Here is a 21,104-nt window from a genome sequence, read left to right as displayed (position 1 = left end):
AGGTTGTGGTGCAGATTCGGCGCGGGTTTTTTTTATTTCTCAGCCGGACACGTTCCTGCGCAGTCACTTGTATCCTCTGTCTCGTCTCCTCCTCTGTTTACTGTATAACCTGTTCTGCCACTTTCTGTATCCTGGAAATTTATCAAGAGGTTCCAGCCTCCCCCACTTGGCCCTTCACATAAACTCTTCATATCCTGCTGATGAACTGCACACAGCAGCCTCCTCCTCCTAATACACGCAGCCTCCTCCTCCTCCTAATACACGCAGCCTCCTCCTAATACACGCAGCCTCCTCCTCCTCCTCCTCATACACGCAGCCTCCTCCTCATACACGCAGCCGCCTCCTAATACACGCAGCCGCCTCCTAATACACGCAACCTCCTCCTAATACACGCAGCCTCCTCCTCCTCCTAATACACGCAGCCTCCTCCTCCTCCTAATACACGCAGCCTCCTCCTCCTAATACACGCAGCCTCCTCCTCCTAATACACGCAGCCTCCTCCTCCTAATACACGCAGCCGCAGCCTCCTGCTAATACACGCAGCCTCCTCCTCCTAATACACGCAGCCTCCTCCTCCTAATACACGCAGCCGCAGCCTCCTCCTCCTAATACACGCAGCCGCAGCCTCCTCCTCCTAATACACGCAGCCTCCTCCTCCTAATACACGCAGCCTCCTCCTCCTAATACACGCAGCCGCAGCCTCCTCCTCCTAATACACGCAGCCTCCTCCTCCTAATACACGCAGCCGCAGCCTCCTCCTCCTAATACACGCAGCCGCAGCCTCCTCCTCCTAATACGCGACAGGTACGTGTATAGACACGGGGGAGATGACAATTTGGGAGGTCAGTGGGTGAGAAGACAGGACAGGTACACGTATAGACACGGGGGAGATGACCATGTAGGAGTCTATACGTGTGCCTGTCCTGTCTTCTCACTCACTGACCTCCTACACCGTCATCTCCCCTGTGTCTATACGTGTACCTGTCCTGTCTTCTCACTCACTGACCTCCTACATCGTCATCTCCCCCGTGTCTATACGTGTGCCTGTCCTGTCTTCTCACTCACTGACCTCCTACATCGTCATCTCCCCTGTGTCTATACGTGTACCTGTCCTGTCTTCTCACTCACTGACCTCCTACATCGTCATCTCCCCCGTGTCTATACGTGTGCCTGTCCTGTCTTCTCACCCACTGACCTCCTACATCGTCATCTCGCCTGTGTCTATACGTGTACCTGTCCTGTCTTCTCACTCACTGACCTCCCACATGGTCATCTCCCCCGTGTCTATACGTGTACCTGTCCTGTCTTCTCATCCACTGACCTCCCACATGGTCATCTCCCCTGTGTCTATACGTGTACCTGTCCTGTCTTCTCATCCACTGACCTCCCACATGGTCATCTCCCCCGTGTCTATACGTGTACCTGTCCTGTCTTCTCACTCACTGACCTCCCACATCGTCATCTCCCCCGTGTCTATACGTGTACCTGTCCTGTCTTCTCACTCACTGACCTCCCACATGGTCATCTCCCCCGTGTCTATACGTGTACCTGTCCTGTCTTCTCACCCACTGACCTCCTACATGACTCTGTTCCTTCTGTCTCGGTCATGGTGTTTTTATACCTATGTTACCTCATGTTCTTCTATAGTCCCCTTGGTATATTAGCTCTAAAACTTTCCCTAAAACTGACTCGCTCCTATTTTCTCTTTTTTTGCACATTTGCAGAACTAGATTGTTCCGGCCGGTTGTTCAGCCCCCCTGGGATCCGGAGCGAGCGGCCTCTCCTGACCTTAAACTAAACTACTGATCCTCCCAATTGTCCCATCTGTGCCGGTGGGGAAAGGAGGAGAATACTAGAGCATTACAGTCCATTTTAAGCCCCTTTGCCCCAGATATCACCCGTTACAAGTATCTGACTCTCCGCGGGCTCCCCTAAGATTTCTTACCAGACAAGCTCTCCTAATCTAGAAGGCCGTCCCAATCTGTTTCATGTGGATACCTATGATACCCTCACCCTACTGTAGCATAAAGAGTGTTGCGGAGCCTTGAAAGTGCCACATTATGGGCGAGAACTTTCCTTTTATACCCGGAGAAATTCTTCACTTATGGTGACGGTATAAAAATATTCCAAACTCTTAAAGAGGCCCTAAACCTGCCGAATAACCTGTGTTTTGGTTTTCTACAGGTCCGCCATGCCTTTCAATTTAATAACACCGCACTCTCCTTCTCTGATCTTACGATTTCTAAATGTGTTCTCTAACCCTCCTGATGTGGGTGTCATCTACTTCTTATATAAACGGGTAAAACCCACCCATCATCCCATCAAGATAAAGTGGGAGGCCGATGTTGGGGTTATAACTGATGAACCAGGGTCCCCCCCCCAACTATGGCGAGAGCGCCCTTCAATTGTATATCCTACCCGGTGCCTACTGCACTGCGGGCAGATTACATACATTTCAGCCGAACTCTCCGGACCTCGGCCCTCAGTGCTGGGACTCCTTCCACGTTCTCTCATCTTCTCTGGGACTGGCTGAAGGGTTTTGTTCCCAGGTCATTCGTTTTCTACGTGACATGATGGGTATGCTGGTTACGGAGGACCTTCTCTTCTTAGACCCTGAATATGACCCCTCTACTTCTGACAGAACCTTCCTCTTGGAAACGCTATTATATACCTTGGAAATGTGTTTCTAAATTTTGGATGGCAGAGCATGTGCCCACCCTTCATGACATCCGGGTCGTATAAAGAAATCCATATTTTCACAGTGAAATTGACTAGGACTTGGGGCAGGTGGCTGGACTCCCCCATATGTCCTCAGTGATCGCTTTTAGGTATTCCAGTGTATAATACTCTCGACCTCTCCCCAGATGTAACATGTTTGACCTTCAGACTTCTACCAGTAACCGCTATAGGTCACACGCTGTTGTTTTTTTTGTTAGGACTCTTGCACACGACTGTGCCTTACTGTCCGCATACTATCTGCAATAGCGGGTACTATAGGACACATTCCATCCTATAAGCCAATACACACAACTGTGGTTTCCACGGTCCGTGCATTGGCCGCAAGTCCGGACCGCCCCGAAGAAATAGGACAATTCAAGGATGGCGGACGCTCTGCGGATGACATTTCTCGGTCCGTCTGTGCCGTAATGATGAACCGTACACACAGCTACGGTCGCGTGCATGAGGCCCTACGTGTCTATTATACACTTAAGGCCTTTTTACCAATTATCGCACAAACAAGCGTTCATCTGTGGAAACGGCAAAGATCAGCCGATGAGCGAGCAAACTGCTGTGCATCAAGTGATCGTAACCTTTATACATCGTGAAATATTCGGGTTATCGGCAGCACATCTTGGTGTGTAAACAACGCGCTGCCGACGTGATAGAAATGTACGGGGACGAGTGATGGTGGTAACGAGCGCTCGTCCCCATACATAGCGCCTTGTGACAGGAGCAGACGAGCGACGATCAATGAGCTCCGTGAAGGTTTGTGTCTCTCTTATCCTTTCCTTTCTTCACTAGGTGACTCCGTCAGATCTTGATTGTTCTGGTGAGAATGTTTCGTACTTCTCTATGTTCTGGTGTTGACTTCACATCCCGATATCGTCATCTGCTTATATTTCAATAAAACTTTATTTGGTTTAAACAGAAAAAAAGTGTCATCTCCTACTTCTACGGGACGTTGTGATGGTTGTAAAAGAAAAGGTGGAATTCACCCCAGAAGTCGTTATCCAAAGATAGATTTTTAATATTCGTAACTATGCCAGTATAAGTGCGACGTTTCGGTCATGTCTCCGACCTTCATCAGGCTCTGTAATACCCTGGGCTCTGCGTAATGGCGCTTAGTGTATGGCGACTTACCGCATGTGGAGGCGCTTGTGATGGTTGATTTCTCTAATGACTTTTTAGACGATATCTCGATGCTTTAGAAGACCCAGGGAATTATTGTGAATGTCCTAGTGGGAGTCCGTGTTCCCTGTAATATGAGGAGGTTGACCACTACCTCCGGGGTTCTTGCCTTCCTTCAGATCCTCTCCGTAGGACAGTAGTTGGGACTCTTCACCCTCACCAGGTTTATTTGCTGTAAATAATATTATTGTCCCTGGTGGTTCGGACCTTCACCGTTTCTTCACTTGTGTCTGGTATCCAATGTATATGTTGATGTTTGTGTATGGACGGCATGAGCGAGCAGTGAGCGGTCCTCCTATAGGTCTATTCACTCTGCTTTGTGTTGGCCTTGTGCTGAGGTCCTGGGAGGTGACGACACGGAGCTGGAAGGACTATAGAACATGACAGGAACTCACACACAGACTTGTCACGCGGACTGACGGCGTTGTAAATTCCTCTCCTACACCTGCCAGTGGCACAGAATGTGCCATTTCAGATCAGAGCTGTCAATCCCTCTACAGCTCCGCCCACTTTGAGTTGCTTAGCAGTGTACATGTAGGGGACAGTACATGTAATAAAAGACAAATATTAAACATACAGCATGTCATGGTGCAGCTTCCAGTGTCTGTGTTGGCAGGAGGAGGCCATGGCCTCCCGCAATCTCCTAACTTCTAATCCGCATTGGGTGGATAATTTACAGCTTTCTAATAAGACTGCACATCTAAGAGCGCCTTGCCCGGGATTAGATTGTCTGTCTGTGGGTAGAACCCTTACAATCGCCTCTCCGCCGTTCATGGTTCTAGTACAGGTCTAGACTTTTGTCGCGTGGTCCTTGAGCTGTGAGGTTGATCGTTGTTTTCTTTATTGCAGGATCAAGATGTCTGAAGGAATAATGAGCAAGGCGGCCACAATGGAGATTCCCATCAGCAGTAATGGGGTTTCCGGGAACATCAACGAAGATGAGAGTTTGGAGCAGGTGATGACTGGATTCTTGATTGTGTCCCTGTCCTGAATCCCATATGATCTCCCAGTGGTCCATGTTATGTCTCGTGGGCTGTCCTGTCCACATGTCCCATCCATCACCAAGTAGAACTGGTCAAGTGGCTGAAAGTCTCTGCCCAGTATATGGCATGTCGCTAGTGCCGTGCATGGGATGTTGTGTCGCACAGCAGGGAAGGTGCTTGTGTGGTCCCCGCTGTTCTCTCCCACTTCCACGCCTGTGTTGTAGCCCCAGCAGTTCTGCCTATCACAAACCGCACGTGGCATGCGTGGACATTGCGGCTCCTTCCCGGTCAGCCTTCTTCCCAGCTCTTAAGCAGCCAATGAAAATAGTTTATTTAGCAGGAGAGTAATCATTGGCTGTGTGAGGTAGATGGGTGCAGAACCACAGTGGCAGGGAGCTGGGCAGCAGTGAGAGGGACACACAGCTAGTGGCATGATCTCGGGCTGGGCAGCAGGCAGAAGATGCACAAGGCCTGTCAGAGCGACGGGAAGAGGAGCGAGAGCGGCGGGGGAGAGGAGCGAGAGCGGCGGGGGAGAGGAGCGAGAGCGGCGGGGGAGAGGAGCGAGAGCGGCGGGGGAGAGGAGCGAGAGCGGCGGCGGAGAGGAGCGAGAGCGGCGGCGGAGAGGAGCGAGAGCGGCGGCGGAGAGGAGAGGGAGCGGCGGCGGAGAGGAGAGGGAGCGGCGGCGGAGAGGAGAGGGAGCGGCGGCGGAGAGGGAGCGGCGGCGGAGAGGGAGCGGCGGCGGCGGAGAGGAGAGGGAGCGGCGGCGGCGGAGAGGAGAGGGAGCGGCGGCGGAGAGGAGAGGGAGCGGCGGCGGAGAGGAGAGGGAGCGGCGGGGGAGAGGAGAGGGAGCGGCGGGGGAGAGGAGCGAGAGCGGCGGGGAGCCTGGCAGCAGACACAATGACTGCTGAAAAGAGATTTACTCGCGTGACTGCAGAGGAGAAGACAAGGAGAAGCTACATCACTGGTTTATGGGCTGGTATTGTCTGGTATTGCAGCTCAGCCCCATTTAATGAATAGGACAAGACTGGCGCTGTAAGGAGCATTTGCCATAATGCTTGTCTCCTGGTAATCTTCGTACTGGTGCAGAGTGGACATTGGGGGTTGTAGGATGCCGCCTGTACAGAGGTCACCCGGGCATGGCAGGATAGTATTGCTCTGTGTTCACACTTGACTCCACATCGATAGGATCGGCCCTCTGCTCCTTGCACTTATTTCAGGTGTTACCGCTTTGATGTTTGTCTGTAGGATCTGCAGCAAGTCATGGTGTCCGGCCCCAACCTAAACGAGACGAGTATTGTGTCTGGAGGTTATGGTGGAACCACAGAAGGAATCATTCCCACCAGCAGCTTAAAAGGTAAGAGCCGGAGATGGTGATGGATGAAAGGCCAGAAACTAGAGGCCCCGAGTATGTAAAATAGAGGGACCCCGCATCTCCTGTATGACTCCATGATGGAATAATCTGCTGCTTAATCAAACGTCACCTGTCCCGACTGTCCCTATTATATGGTGATATTATACTGACCGGTACTGCAAACACATACAAGTCCCTGAAAAAGCCCTGCACAAGGATGAGTGTCATGTGACTGCCTGCAGCCAATGGTTGAGAGGGGACAGAAAGTGTCATCAGCAGAATAGTCCTGCACCCCCCTATTATATCATGTGGTAGAGGCAGAGCAGGCCGGCAGTGAGAGGGTGCCGGTCACCGACCTGCCCTGTGCGTCCCTCATCACCCTCATTGAGTTAAATGATAAAATTCAGTTCATGCAGCGGTCACTAGGGGGAGCTCACTGAATATACATCGGTAGTGGCCAACACAACATAGTTCCGGGGACACAAGTGCGGCCCTTGACTTCATCTCAGACCTCCAGGGTCAGGGCTCACATGTAGAAATATTTGTGGTCTGAATTTACTCCCTGTTTTTTATTTAGCTAAAAAAAATCTTCCTAGTTCTGTTCTTGCCTTTGGTAAACATGAAAGGAACGCGGAGAACAGGTATATAAGAAAGCCTAGACGAAGATAGACCTACAGCGGGGTGGAGATGGAGGGGCCGCACATATCCCATACGGAGGAGGGGGATGGAGAAGCTCCTCTGCTCTTCATGACTGGACCGAGCACTCCTTTCCTGCAAAGTAGAAACTATGAGTGGCATAGTTCCCTCGTATAACTGGAGGAAAACGGGAAAGATGGACTAGAGACCGTAGAAAGCTTTACCTCCCGGGACGGCTCCGGCCACATTACAGCGTTTCTTCTTCTGATTTCCAGTCATGGTCATTTCTGACTTTGCTTCAAGGGATTCATCAACACGGCCGGGTCAGTTTGGGTATTTGTAGGGGTCCATCCATTACCAATTCCATTTTTTGACATATCAAATATCCATCAGTCAAGAAATACAAGACACACTGGGACCTGGAAGATCAAGGATAAGGATATATGTGCAGATCAGGAACGTAGCATGCGGTATTAATGGTGGTCCATTGGATAGGCGATAGGACGCTGGCGCTGTCCACAGGACGCGTGTGGGATGGTGGTGGATTGGGTCTCCTAGCGGTTTTCTCTCTTGTTTGCAGTCTTTATTGCCGGCTTCTCTTTGGTCTGTCCACTTTATCTTCTGGGAGACGTCCATCACAGATAACGGGTTTATTGCGGCTTCTCTTTGGTCTGTACACTTTATCTTCTGGGAAACGTAGATCACAGATCTCGGGTTTATTGCGGCTTCTTGGCAGTTCTTCACTCCTGAACGTCGGAGAGGGAGGCTTATGAAGAATTTGCCACCTGGAAGAACAGTCCTTGATAATGTGCTGGAGATTATAAGTAACTGTTGGTTTATAAACGCCAATATCGTGTTTGTGCTGCTGCCGAAAAGTTTGTGGTCCTGTCCCTTTCTTACAGTAAACTGAAGAACCGTCGTCTACTGGCTCTGGATCTCTGGCTGTAGTTTTCTCTTCCTCGTTGTTCATAGAGTGGTCATGATGGTCTGTTCCAGTGCTGGAAAGTAATGGAGATCACCATAATGGAGTGTAGAGGTTGTAATGACATGTTCTAGTAATGAAGATCACCATGGTGGATGTGTAGAGGTTATGATGTCATGTTCTAGTAATGAAGATAACCATGGTGTATAGTGTAGAGGTTATGATGTCATGTTCTAGTAATGAAGATAACCATTATGGAGAATGTAGAGGTTATGATGTCATGTTCTAGTAATGGAGATCACCATGGTGGATGTGTAGAGGTTATGATGTCATGTTCTAGTAATGAAGATAATCATTATGGAGAATGTAGAGGTTATGATGTCATGTTCTAGTAATGGAGATCACCATAATGGAGTGTAGAGGTTGTAATGACATGTTCTAGTCATGAAGATCACCATGGTGGATGTGTAGAGGTTATGATGTCATGTTCTAGTAATGAAGATCACCATGGTGGATGTGTAGAGGTTATGATGTCATGTTCTAGTAATGAAGATTACCATGGTGGAGAATGTAGAGGTTATGATGTCATGTTCTAGTAATGAAGATCACCATTATGGAGAATGTAGAGGTTATGATGTCATGTTCTAGTAATGAAGATCACCATGATGGAGAATGTAGAGGTTATGATGTCATGTTCTAGTAATGAAGATCACCATTGTGGAGAATGTAGAGGTTATGATGTCATGTTCCAGTAATGAAGATCACCATTATGGAGAATGTAGAGGTTATGATGTCATGTTCTAGTAATGAAGATCACCATGGTGGATGTGTAGAGGTTATGATGTCATGTTCCAGTAATGAAGATCACCATTATGGAGAATGTAGAGGTTATGATGTCATGTTCTAGTAATGAAGATCACCATGATGGAGAATGTAGAGGTTATGATGTCATGTTCTAGTAATGAAGATCACCATGATGGAGAATGTAGAGGTTATGATGTCATGTTCTAGTAATGAAGATCACCATGGTGGAGAATGTAGAGGTTATGATGTCATGTTCCAGTAATGAAGATCACCATGGTGGAGAATGTAGAGGTTATGATGACATGTTCTAGTAATGAAGATAACCATGGTGGATGTGTAGAGGTTATGATGTCATGTTCCAGTAATGAAGATCACCATTATGGAGAATGTAGAGGTTATGATGTCATGTTCTAGTAATGAAGATCACCATGGTGGAGAATGTAGAGGTTATGATGACATGTTCTAGTAATGAAGATCACCATGGTGGATGTGTAGAGGTTATGATGTCATGTTCCAGTAATGAAGATCACCATGGTGGAGAATGTAGAGGTTATGATGACATGTTCCAGTAATGAAGATCACCATGGTGGAGAATGTAGAGGTTATGATGACATGTTCTAGTAATGAAGATCACCATGGTGGATGTGTAGAGGTTATGATGTCATGTTCCAGTAATGAAGATCACCATTATGGAGAATGTAGAGGTTATGATGTCATGTTCTAGTAATGAAGATCACCATGGTGGATGTGTAGAGGTTATGATGTCATGTTCTAGTAATGAAGATCACCATTATGGAGAATGTAGAGGTTATGATGTCATGTTCTAGTAATGAAGATCACCATGGTGGATGTGTAGAGATTATGATGTCCTGTTCTAGTAATGAAGATCACCATGGTGGATGTGTAGAGGTTATGATGTCATGTTCTAGTAATGAAGATCACCATGATGGAGAATTTAGTGGTGATGACTTTTTAGTGACGTGACACATTGTGAGTACCATGAAGTCCTTCAGATTTCCTGAGTGGTTGCGTTTTCATGAATCTGTTTACTGTCCTTTTTTTTTTCTTTTCTTCTCCTATAAACCTGTGATCGGGGATTTGTACTCGGAGTTTTGTTGCAGTCCGGATTTTCTGGCAAGTAGTGAATGATTTTGTTTATATATCGTGACATGCACTATATGGACAGAAGTATTGGGACACCCCCCACATTCCACGTCCAGGAACTTATATGACGACCCATTATAAATCCAGAGACATTAATATGGAGTGCCCCCCCCCCCCCCTCTTTGCAGTAAAACATCTTCAACTCTCCTGGGGGTTTTCAACAAGATTTTGGGGTCTGTGGGAACTTTTGCCCCTTTGAGGTCAGACGCTGATGTTGGGGGTGGGGGCCGGGCTCGTAATCTCCGTTCTAGTTCATCCCAAATGTGTTGGATGGGGTTGAGGTCCGGACTCTGTGCAGCTGGTCAAGATCTTCCACCCCAAACTCCCCCAACCAGCCAACTGACAAACCAACCAACCGACTGACCAACCAACCAAACATGTCTTTATGGAGCTTGTGCACTGATTTGCCATCATGGGGAACAGAAATGACTGAACCTCAAACTGTTCCCACAAATGTGGAAGCGACAATTGTCCAGAATGTCGCGTGCGCCGAAGAATTAACTCTTCACTGGAACTAATGAGCCGATCCCTGAAAAACACCCGCATTACCCCTCCCCGACCAAATTTTACAACTGGCACAATACAGTCAGGCGGGTAACGATCTCCTGGCATCACCAAACCCAGACTCCTCATTAGACCCCACATAGGGAAGCGTCACTCCACAGAACACGTCTTATAGAGAAGCGTCACTCCACAGAACACGTCTTATAGAGAAGCGTCACTCCACAGAACACGTCTTATAGAGAAGCGTCACTCCACAGAACACGTCACATAGAGAAGCGTCACTCCACAGAACACGTCTTATAGAGAAGCGTCACTCCACAGAACACGCTGCTCCAGAGTCCAGGGGCAGTGGCTTTACCCCCTCCATGTGACGCTGGGCACTGTGCTTGGAGATGCTCGGCCCCCATGCCATGAAGCCCAGTGTGTGGATGTTAACACCTGAGGAGGTCTGTATTCTGCAGTTATGGAGCCAGCGGAGTGTTGGTGACTTTTCTGCACTTGCTCCTCATCACTCGGCCCCCCGCTCTGTAACTTTACGTGGTCTGCACTTTGTGGCGGAGTTGCAGCGGTTCTTTACACTTTATAATATCAGTCACAGGTGACGGTGGAAGATCCAGGAGGGGAGACATTTGCGGAACGGACGTGTTCCCCCGGTGACATCCTATTACAGGACCGCGCTGGAGGTCACTGATCTCTTTACCACGACCTGTTCTACCACTAATGTCTGTAACGTGACCGCAGGGCGAGTGCCGGATGTTATACACCGGGGGGTGAATGCCGGGTGTTATACACCGGGGGATGGGGGAAACCACAATGATTACGAGGTGCGTCCCGGTCCTTCTGTTCACGTGGTGTAGATCGCCCGGATTAATGTCATTTTTTGATCTACATACTAAGCGCCCCTGCTCATGGTTTTTGCTGTCTGGTTTTGTTTAGGGCCTGCGGTGCGGTTTAACCCCAACTACCTTGGATTGCGAGTCCTGAGTACAGATGGACAAGGTCACCGTCTGTATACTAAACCTAAACATGTCTCTTGGCCTGGTGTAGCGTTATGCATGGTGCCTCGCCGGTGCGGCCTCTCTACCGTAACCGTTTCCTCTTGGTAATGGCCACTATTAACCTTTTTCTCTGCTTCTATACCCGACGACTCCTGTCCAATTTTTACTGCTTTACCAAATCCAGGAATTATTTTGGGATTTGGGACTTATGTTTTATATGTTTATAATCAAAATTGTTAGAATTTTTTACCCACCATTAACTTTGTAAGGTAAATATTCAATTATGTGCTGAACCCTAAAACCGGGATTTGGTGTGTTCTGGTGTCTTCCTCACTGGGGCTTTCACTTCATTCATTCTCTTTGGTGATTATTTTTTTCTCTGTGATGTCATCCGTGCTATTATTTTCTACTCTGTGCTGTCATCAGTGCTATTATTTTCTTCTGTGATGTCATCAGTGCTGTTATTTTCTACTCTGTGCTGTCATCAGTGCTGTTATTTTCTACTCTGTGCTGTCATCAGTGCTATTATTTTCTACTCTGTGCTGTCATCAGTGCTATTATTTTCTTCAGTGATGTCATCCGTGCTATTATTTTCTTCTGTGATGTCATCAGTGCTGTTATTTTCTACTCTGTGCTGTCATCCGTGCTATTATTTTCTACTCTGTGCTGTCATCAGTGCTATTATTTTCTACTCTGTGCTGTCATCAGTGCTGTTATTTTCTTCTGTGATGTCATCAGTACTATTATTTTCTTCTGTGATGTCATCAGTGCTGTTATTTTCTACTCTGTGCTGTCATCAGTGCTGTTATTTTCTACTCTGTGCTGTCATCAGTGCTATTATTTTCTTCAGTGATGTCATCCGTGCTATTATTTTCTTCTGTGATGTCATCAGTGCTGTTATTTTCTACTCTGTGCTGTCATCCGTGCTATTATTTTCTACTCTGTGCTGTCATCAGTGCTATTATTTTCTACTCTGTGCTGTCATCAGTGCTATTATTTTCTACTCTGTGCTGTCATCAGTGCTATTATTTTCTACTCTGTGCTGTCATCAGTGCTATTATTTTCTACTCTGTGCTGTCATCAGTGCTGTTATTTTCTTCTGTGATGTCATCAGTACTATTATTTTCTTCTGTGATGTCATCAGTACTATTATTTTCTTCTGTGATGTCATCAGTGCTGTTATTTTCTACTCTGTGCTGTCATCAGTGCTATTATTTTCTACTCTGTGCTGTCATCAGTGCTATTATTTTCTTCTGTGATGTCATCAGTGCTGTTATTTTCTACTCTGTGATGTCATCAGTGCTATTATTTTCTACTCTGTGATGTCATCAGTGCTGTTATTTTCTACTCTGTGCTGTCATCAGTGCTATTATTTTCTACTCTGTGCTGTCATCAGTGCTATTATTTTCTTCTGTGCTGTCATCAGTGCTATTATTTTCTTCAGTGATGTCATCAGTGCTATTATTTTCTTCTGTGCTGTCATCCGTGCTATTATTTTCTACTCTGTGCTGTCATCAGTGCTATTATTTTCTACTCTGTGCTGTCATCAGTGCTATTATTTTCTACTCTGTGCTGTCATCAGTGCTATTATTTTCTACTCTGTGCTGTTATCAGTGCTATTATTTTCTACTCTGTGCTGTCATCAGTGCTATTATTTTCTACTCTGTGCTGTCATCAGTGCTATTATTTTCTACTCTGTGCTGTCATCAGTGCTATTATTTTCTTCTGTGCTGTCATCAGTGCTGTTATTTTCTACTCTGTGCTGTCATCAGTGCTGTTATTTTCTACTCTGTGCTGTCATCAGTGCTGTTATTTTCTTCTGTGATGTCATCAGTACTATTATTTTCTTCTGTGATGTCATCAGTGCTGTTATTTTCTACTCTGTGCTGTCATCAGTGCTATTATTTTCTACTCTGTGCTGTCATCAGTGCTATTATTTTCTTCAGTGATGTCATCCGTGCTATTATTTTCTACTCTGTGATGTCATCCGTGCTATTATTTTCTTCTGTGATGTCATCAGTGCTATTATTTTCTTCTGTGCTGTCATCCGTGCTATTATATTCTTCTGTGATGTCATCAGTGCTATTATTTTCTACTCTTTCCTGGGCTTTCTCTACTCTTGAACAACATTCTTATGACCTTCCACAGGATAAATTCACCTGTAACACTGCGTAACGTTGTGATTTCTTTGCTTTACTGTGTTGATCTGGAGTTCGATCATCTCTTATACTTTCGCCACATCCACATTTATAATGCTGTTGATTATCTGTCCTAAAAGTGCAGTGCATTGTAGGAGTTCAGATGTCTGTGAGACAGAGCTAAGACTAGAGTGCAGGCAAATCCCAGCCAGCAACCAGGACAACATGGTTTTGCTCTTTGAATGTGACTGGAGTATAACACGTGCACAAACGTCAAGATGAGTACAGCGTAAATAACGCAAATCCATTGCATTGTTTGAAATGTTTCCGGTCACAGGACAGAGATAAAGCTATCGGTGGAGGAGCTTCTGAGAGGTGCCCTATGTAGAAGTCCATCTAGTGTATGTGACGCTCCGGCTCATGTCACTGCACAGGCAGAAAGTGGAGCTAATGTTCCTGGAGTTCATTCCCAGTCCCCACTTCATGTATGTAAGGATGAGTGCTAGCTTCTGAGACTTGGCTATGCACCGTGTGCTCCATATTACTTCCTCCAGCTTCTCTCCTATGGAGACTGGCGTATGAGACGCGAGTCTTAATAAATTCCCCCATAGTCCCTCTTCCCAGGGAGCAGAAATGTAAGAAATGCGGGACTGTTGTCTCTTCTCGGGGAGCGCTCTCTTTTCCTAGCACAGGATGATTTTCACGATTGCCGACCATAGCTTTATCCTTTGCGCCCTGGTTGCTGGTTGACTTCATGTCGTGGGACACACCTGGATGAGTTCACGTTGCGTCGTCTTGGTCCTGTATGCAGCACGTGAACACATGAATATTAGAAAGGATTGAAGTGAAATGTTCAAAAGACATTCGAGTTTTTTATTTCCAAGACCAGCAGTCCATCGTTCTATTTCCCCCCAGTAAAGGAAAGGCTGTCCTCACCACGAGCCCACCACTGCCACAACCTTAGGACCTCTCCACACCAATAGATATCACATGAAGTTCTCAATCTCTCCCACAAATCAGGGAAATGAAGAGTTGATTGTGGACAGCAGCACATTTGGTGGTCCTAGTCTATCATTCATGGTCAGTGATCGTCTGTGTTTCCCTCTAAGTCCCTCTTGAGACGCAGGTAATAAGACACTTCTGGGGTAATTGCTTCTAATTATTCTGATTCTTGGCAGGAAATTCATCTGATCTTCATGATTTGTTTAATTCACTTCTTTTCTTCCATTCTGTTCTTCTGCCTCACCAGTTCTCTTTCCCATTTATTATTGGTCACCCTCGTGTCCCTCACATTCATCTTCCATTGCACTATTTCTCTTCTCAATATGTAATCACTCCTCCGATCTGTCTCATTCATCTTCCATCCTAACCTCAACATTTTCATTTCTTCTTCTCTCTTCTCTTCTATCCACATCTCTCATCCTTCTTACTCTTCACATTCGTCCTCCATTCCTCCTTCACCGTTACTTTTCCCTTTTCTCTTCTATCCACATCTCTCATCCTTCTCACTCTTCACATTCGTCCTCCATTCCTCCTTCACCATTACTTCTTCCCTCTTCTCTTCTATCCACATCTCTCATCCTTCTCACTCTTCACATTCGTCCTCCATTCCTCCTTCACCGTTACTTCTTCCCTCTTCTCTTCTATCCACATCTCTCATCCTTCTCACTCTTCACATTCGTCCTCCTTCACTGTTACTTTTCCCTCTTCTCTTCTATCCACATTTCTCATCCTTCTCACTCTTCACATTCGTCCTCCATTCCTCCTTCACCGTTACTTCTTCTCTCTTCTCTTCTATCCACATTTCTCATCCTTCTCACTCTTCACATTCGTCCTCCATTCCTCCTTCACCGTTACTTCTTCTCTCTTCTCTTCTATCCACATCTCTCATCCTTCTCACTCTTCACATTCGTCCTCCATTCCTCCTTCACTGTTACTTTTCCCTCTTCTCTTCTATACACATTTCTCATCCTTCTCACTCTTCACATTCGTCTTCCATTCCTCCTTCACCGTTACTTCTTCTCTCTTCTCTTCTATCCACATTTCTCATCCTTCTCACTCTTCACATTCGTCTTCCATTCCTCCTTCACCGTTACTTCTTCTCTCTTCTCTTCTATCCACATTTCTCATCCTTCTCACTCTTCACATTCGTCTTTCATTCCTCCTTCACCGTTACTTTTCCCTCTTCTCTTCTATCCACATTTCTCATCCTTCTCACTCTTCACATTCGTCCTCCATTCCTCCTTCACTGTTACTTTTCCCTCTTCTCTTCTATCCACATCTCTCATCCTTCTCACTCTTCACATTCGTCTTTCATTCCTCCTTCACCGTTACTTTTCCCTCTTCTCTTCTATCCACATTTCTCATCCTTCTCACTCTTCACATTCGTCTTTCATTCCTCCTTCACTGTTACTTCTTCCCTCTTCTCTTCTATCCACATCTCTCATCCTTCTTACTCTTCACATTCGTCTTCCATTCCTCCTTCACCGTTACTTCTTCTCTCTTCTCTTCTATCCACATTTCTCATCCTTCTCACTCTTCACATTTGTCTTTCATTCCTCCTTCACCGTTACTTTTCCCTCTTCTCTTCTATCCACATCTCTCATCCTTCTCACTCTTCACATTCGTCTTTCATTCCTCCTTCACTGTTACTTCTTCCCTCTTCTCTTCTATCCACATCTCTCATCCTTCTCACTCTTCACATTCGTCTTTCATTCCTCCTTCACCGTTACTTTTCCCTCTTCTCTTCTATCCACATCTCTCATCCTTCTCACTCTTCACATTCGTCTTTCATTCCTCCTTCACCATTACTTTTCCCTCTTCTCTTCTATCCACATTTCTCATCCTTCTCACTCTTCACATTCGTCTTTCATTCCTCCTTCACTGTTACTTCTTCCCTCTTCTCTTCTATCCACATCTCTCATCCTTCTCACTCTTCACATTCGTCTTTCATTCCTCCTTCACCATTACTTTTCCCTCTTCTCTTCTATCCACATTTCTCATCCTTCTCACTCTTCACATTCGTCTTCCATTCCTCCTTCACTGTTACTTTTCCCTCTTCTCTTCTATACACATTTCTCATCCTTCTCACTCTTCACATTCGTCTTCCATTCCTCCTTCACCGTTACTTCTTCTCTCTTCTCTTCTATCCACATTTCTCATCCTTCTCACTCTTCACATTCGTCTTCCATTCCTCCTTCACCGTTACTTCTTCTCTCTTCTCTTCTATCCACATTTCTCATCCTTCTCACTCTTCACATTCGTCTTTCATTCCTCCTTCACCGTTACTTTTCCCTCTTCTCTTCTATCCACATCTCTCATCCTTCTCACTCTTCACATTCGTCTTTCATTCCTCCTTCACCGTTACTTTTCCCTCTTCTCTTCTATCCACATCTCTCATCCTTCTCACTCTTCACATTCGTCTTTCATTCCTCCTTCACCGTTACTTCTTCTCTCTTCTCTTCTATCCACATTTCTCATCCTTCTCACTCTTCACATTCGTCTTTCATTCCTCCTTCACCGTTACTTTTTCCCTCTTCTCTTCTATCCACATTTCTCATCCTTCTCACTCTTCACATTCGTCTTCCATTCCTCCTTCACCATTACTTCTTCTCTCTTCTCTTCTATCCACATCTCTCATCCTTCTCACTCTTCACATTCTTCCTCCATTCCTCCTTCACCATTACTTCTTCTCTCTTCTCTTCTATCCACATCTCTCATCCTTCTCACTCTTCACATTTGTCCTCCATTCCTCCTTCACCGTTACTTCTTCTCTCTTCTCTTCTATCCACATTTCTCATCCTTCTCACTCTTCACATTCGTCTTTCATTCCTCCTTCACTGTTACTTTTCCCTCTTCTCTTCTATCCACATCTCTCATCCTTCTCACTCTTCACATTCGTCCTCCATTCCTCCTTCACCGTTACTTCTTCTCTCTTCTCTTCTATCCACATCTCTCATCCTTCTCACTCTTCACATTCGTCCTCCATTCCTCCTTCACTGTTACTTTTCCCTCTTCTCTTCTATCCACATCTCTCATCCTTCTCACTCTTCACATTCGTCCTCCTTCACCGTTACTTCTTCTCTCTTCTCTTCTATCCACATCTCTCATCCTTCTCACTCTTCACATTCTTCCTCCATTCCTCCTTCACTGTTACTTTTCCCTCTTCTCTTCTATCCACATCTCTCATCCTTCTCACTCTTCACATTCGTCCTCCATTCCTCCTTCACCGTTACTTCTTCTCTCTTCTCTTCTATCCACATCTCTCATCCTTCTCACTCTTCACATTCGTCCTCCATTCCTCCTTCACTGTTACTTTTCCCTCTTCTCTTCTATCCACATCTCTCATCCTTCTCACTCTTCACATTCGTCCTCCTTCACCGTTACTTCTTCTCTCTTCTCTTCTATCCACATCTCTCATCCTTCTCACTCTTCACATTCGTCTTTCATTCCTCCTTCACCGTTACTTTTCCCTCTTCTCTTCTATCCACATCTCTCATCCTTCTCACTCTTCACATTCGTCTTTCATTCCTCCTTCACCGTTACTTTTCCCTCTTCTCTTCTATCCACATCTCTCATCCTTCTCACTCTTCACATTCGTCTTTCATTCCTCCTTCACCGTTACTTCTTCTCTCTTCTCTTCTATCCACATTTCTCATCCTTCTCACTCTTCACATTCGTCTTTCATTCCTCCTTCACCGTTACTTTTTCCCTCTTCTCTTCTATCCACATTTCTCATCCTTCTCACTCTTCACATTCGTCTTCCATTCCTCCTTCACCATTACTTCTTCTCTCTTCTCTTCTATCCACATCTCTCATCCTTCTCACTCTTCACATTCTTCCTCCATTCCTCCTTCACTGTTACTTTTCCCTCTTCTCTTCTATCCACATCTCTCATCCTTCTCACTCTTCACATTCGTCCTCCATTCCTCCTTCACCGTTACTTCTTCTCTCTTCTCTTCTATCCACATCTCTCATCCTTCTCACTCTTCACATTCGTCCTCCATTCCTCCTTCACTGTTACTTTTCCCTCTTCTCTTCTATCCACATCTCTCATCCTTCTCACTCTTCACATTCGTCCTCCATTCCTCCTTCACCGTTACTTTTCCCTCTTCTCTTCTATCCACATCTCTCATCCTTCTCACTCTTCACATTCGTCCTCCATTCCTCCTTCACTGTTACTTTTCCCTCTTCTCTTCTATCCACCTCTCACATACTTTTCACATTTGACTTCCATTCCATTTACAAATCTCTTCTTCTTTTATTGCCTTCCATTCTTCACGTGTTTCACATTTGCCTTATATTCTTCTGCATCCTTATGCCTTTCGTTTTACGTTTTTCCTTATCCTCTTTCTTATCTTTAGAAATTCAGCCCCATAGTTGGAGCATTCCTAGACCTCCATTTATTTCTCCCAGCCAATCGGCAGCCTTCAGAATAGCCAATCATGATAGAGACTCAGGTAAAAGTCCTAGATAAGTAGTTATTTGTAGAGCGCTATAGCTTAGACCCGTAGACGCCTCCTGGAGTTCTGAGCTTGTTAGTAGTACTGAAACGGTCATTTTAGTTCCCCTCCCCCCTTATTGTTTGAGGTCTTAATCATAAGGCCAAAATGTGAGTATTGAATTAGGTGGCAAACGTCTGATGTCCTCACCTGGATCCTCACGGCTGCTGGGACCTGATAGGTTTTCACGGCAGCGTGTAGGTTCTAGGTATCGCGTGTGTGTATAAGGGTGACCTCACGTACGTGTAATGCAGCATGCTCCAGATAGACACGGACTGTACATTAAAGTAAAAAGCATGTTCCTCTGTTTACCCACCACGTGTTCCTGTGACATTCTTACTAGGGAGAGGGTCTAGTAAGAGCCAAAACGTTGCGTCAACATGGGGTGGCCATTACTCTATTTGAGGGGTGAGACACCAGATAAGTAATTGTGTCTTCACCATAACAAACCCTAAACCTGTACATCCAAATAGAAAAGCCGACACAGCTGGAGCACAGGAGTCCCCAAGGTGAGGACCATAGATACCCCTCCAGCAGAGACCATGGTCATGTCCATATGGAGTGGAGATTGTTCCCGTGTGAGCCCCCCACATGATGGGATAAATGGTGTCTGTGCGCTACGTCCACAAGTGGTTGATCCCTCATGAATTTTCAGTGCAGATTTGGCACCAAATATCCGGGACTATTCACAGTACGAGGTGCCTGAATGGGAATATTTACCGCACATTCCCACATAATGAAAACCGTCCCCGTGGATTTCATGGACTTTGACCTTCGTGGCATGGAATAGACGTGTTCTTTCCACGTGGGTTTTGTCTCTCACCCCCACAATGTATCTATGAGACTGGAGTGAACCATTTGTTACAAGAACCTCATTTCGAGCCGTTGAATATTGAAATCCCCCCGATGCCCCTATGAGCAGATTTATTGACCCTTCGTGGGTGACAGACTCCTCATGTGGTGCCGGTGTCATTAGCGGATATTGAGAGTCGTGACTTTTTTTGCACCTTATTCACATATGGCGGACACGATTGTGTTTTCTTCCAGGATCCATGTCCCAGCCGTCCTCGCACCCCTCACTCACGTCTGAGGAGCTGTCTCGTGGTTTAGCTGTGGAAAAGCTCGACATGGTGAAAAAGTGGGGGATCAACACCTATAAAGTAAGAGCGTGACCTGCCTGTGCCCCCTCCTGCATCCTCTGTTATCTAGAGATACTCGTCATGGCTGCACTTCATGCTGCTCCATCGGACGAGACCGTTCCTGTTAATCACTGACGACTTCTTTTCCCTGCAGTGCACAAAACAGTTAATCTCGGAGCGCTTTGGCCGGGGGTCTCGTACCGTGGACTTGGAGCTGGAGACCCAAATTGAGCTTCTCAGAGACACTAAGCGGAAATATGAGGGGGTCCTGCAGCTGGCCCGAGCCCTGACCGCCCATTTCTACAGCCTGGTGCAGACACAGAGGGCCCTGGGGGACGCCTTCTCTGACCTGAGCCAGAAGTCCCCAGAATTACAGGTGAACACCCCTATAATAAGGCTGAATCCCACTTATCCCTCCAGGCCGGAGCACGACCCTAACCCCACACACTGCACATATAGAAAGCGTCATCCGTATCCCCTCAACCCCTGGACCACCACCCACTGCAACCCCAGAGGGTCCCGAACAGCTCCGCCAGTGTCCCACGCTAATCCCCCCCCCAATATTACATCTATATACTGTACACATCCCCCCCATTATTACACCTATATACTTTACACATGGGGGATGTGTACAGTATATAGATGTAATAATATATATTTTCCCCGCTAGATCCTGTATACCTCCTCTACACATCCCTGTGTATATATACTCCCCCGCTATATCCTGTATACCTCCTCTGCACATCACCGTGTATATATACTCCCCCGCTATATCCTGTATACCTCCTCTACACATCCCCGTGTATATATACTCCCCCGCTATATCCTGTATACCTCCTCTACACATCACCGTGTATATATACTCCCCCGCTATATCCTGTATACCTCCTCTACACATCCCTGTGTATATATACTCCCCCGCTATATCCTGTATACCTCCTCTGCACATCACCGTGTATATATACTCCCCCGCTATATCCTGTATACCTCCTCTACACATCACCGTGTATATATACTCCCCCGCTATATCCTGTATACCTCCTCTACACATCACC

The 21,104-nt window shown here is 46.2% G+C and overlaps 1 protein-coding gene across 1 annotated transcript in view; it reads left to right on the top strand.

The window, feature by feature from the left end:
• ARFIP2 (ARF interacting protein 2) overlaps positions 1 to 21,104 on the top strand; it is a 98,001-nt gene that overhangs the window by 8,635 nt on the left and 68,262 nt on the right. The window contains exons 2-5 of the mRNA XM_075851266.1: positions 4,759 to 4,864; positions 6,138 to 6,246; positions 19,958 to 20,070; positions 20,204 to 20,425. Of these exons, the coding sequence (XP_075707381.1) occupies positions 4,766 to 4,864; positions 6,138 to 6,246; positions 19,958 to 20,070; positions 20,204 to 20,425 (543 nt within the window). The 5' untranslated portion in view covers positions 4,759 to 4,765. The remainder of the gene's footprint in view (positions 1 to 4,758; positions 4,865 to 6,137; positions 6,247 to 19,957; positions 20,071 to 20,203; positions 20,426 to 21,104) is intronic.

This window comes from Rhinoderma darwinii, chromosome 2 (genome assembly GCF_050947455.1).
Source record: "Rhinoderma darwinii isolate aRhiDar2 chromosome 2, aRhiDar2.hap1, whole genome shotgun sequence".
Lineage (NCBI taxonomy): Eukaryota > Metazoa > Chordata > Amphibia > Anura > Rhinodermatidae > Rhinoderma > Rhinoderma darwinii.
This window is presented reverse-complemented; position numbering and strand designations above follow the sequence as displayed.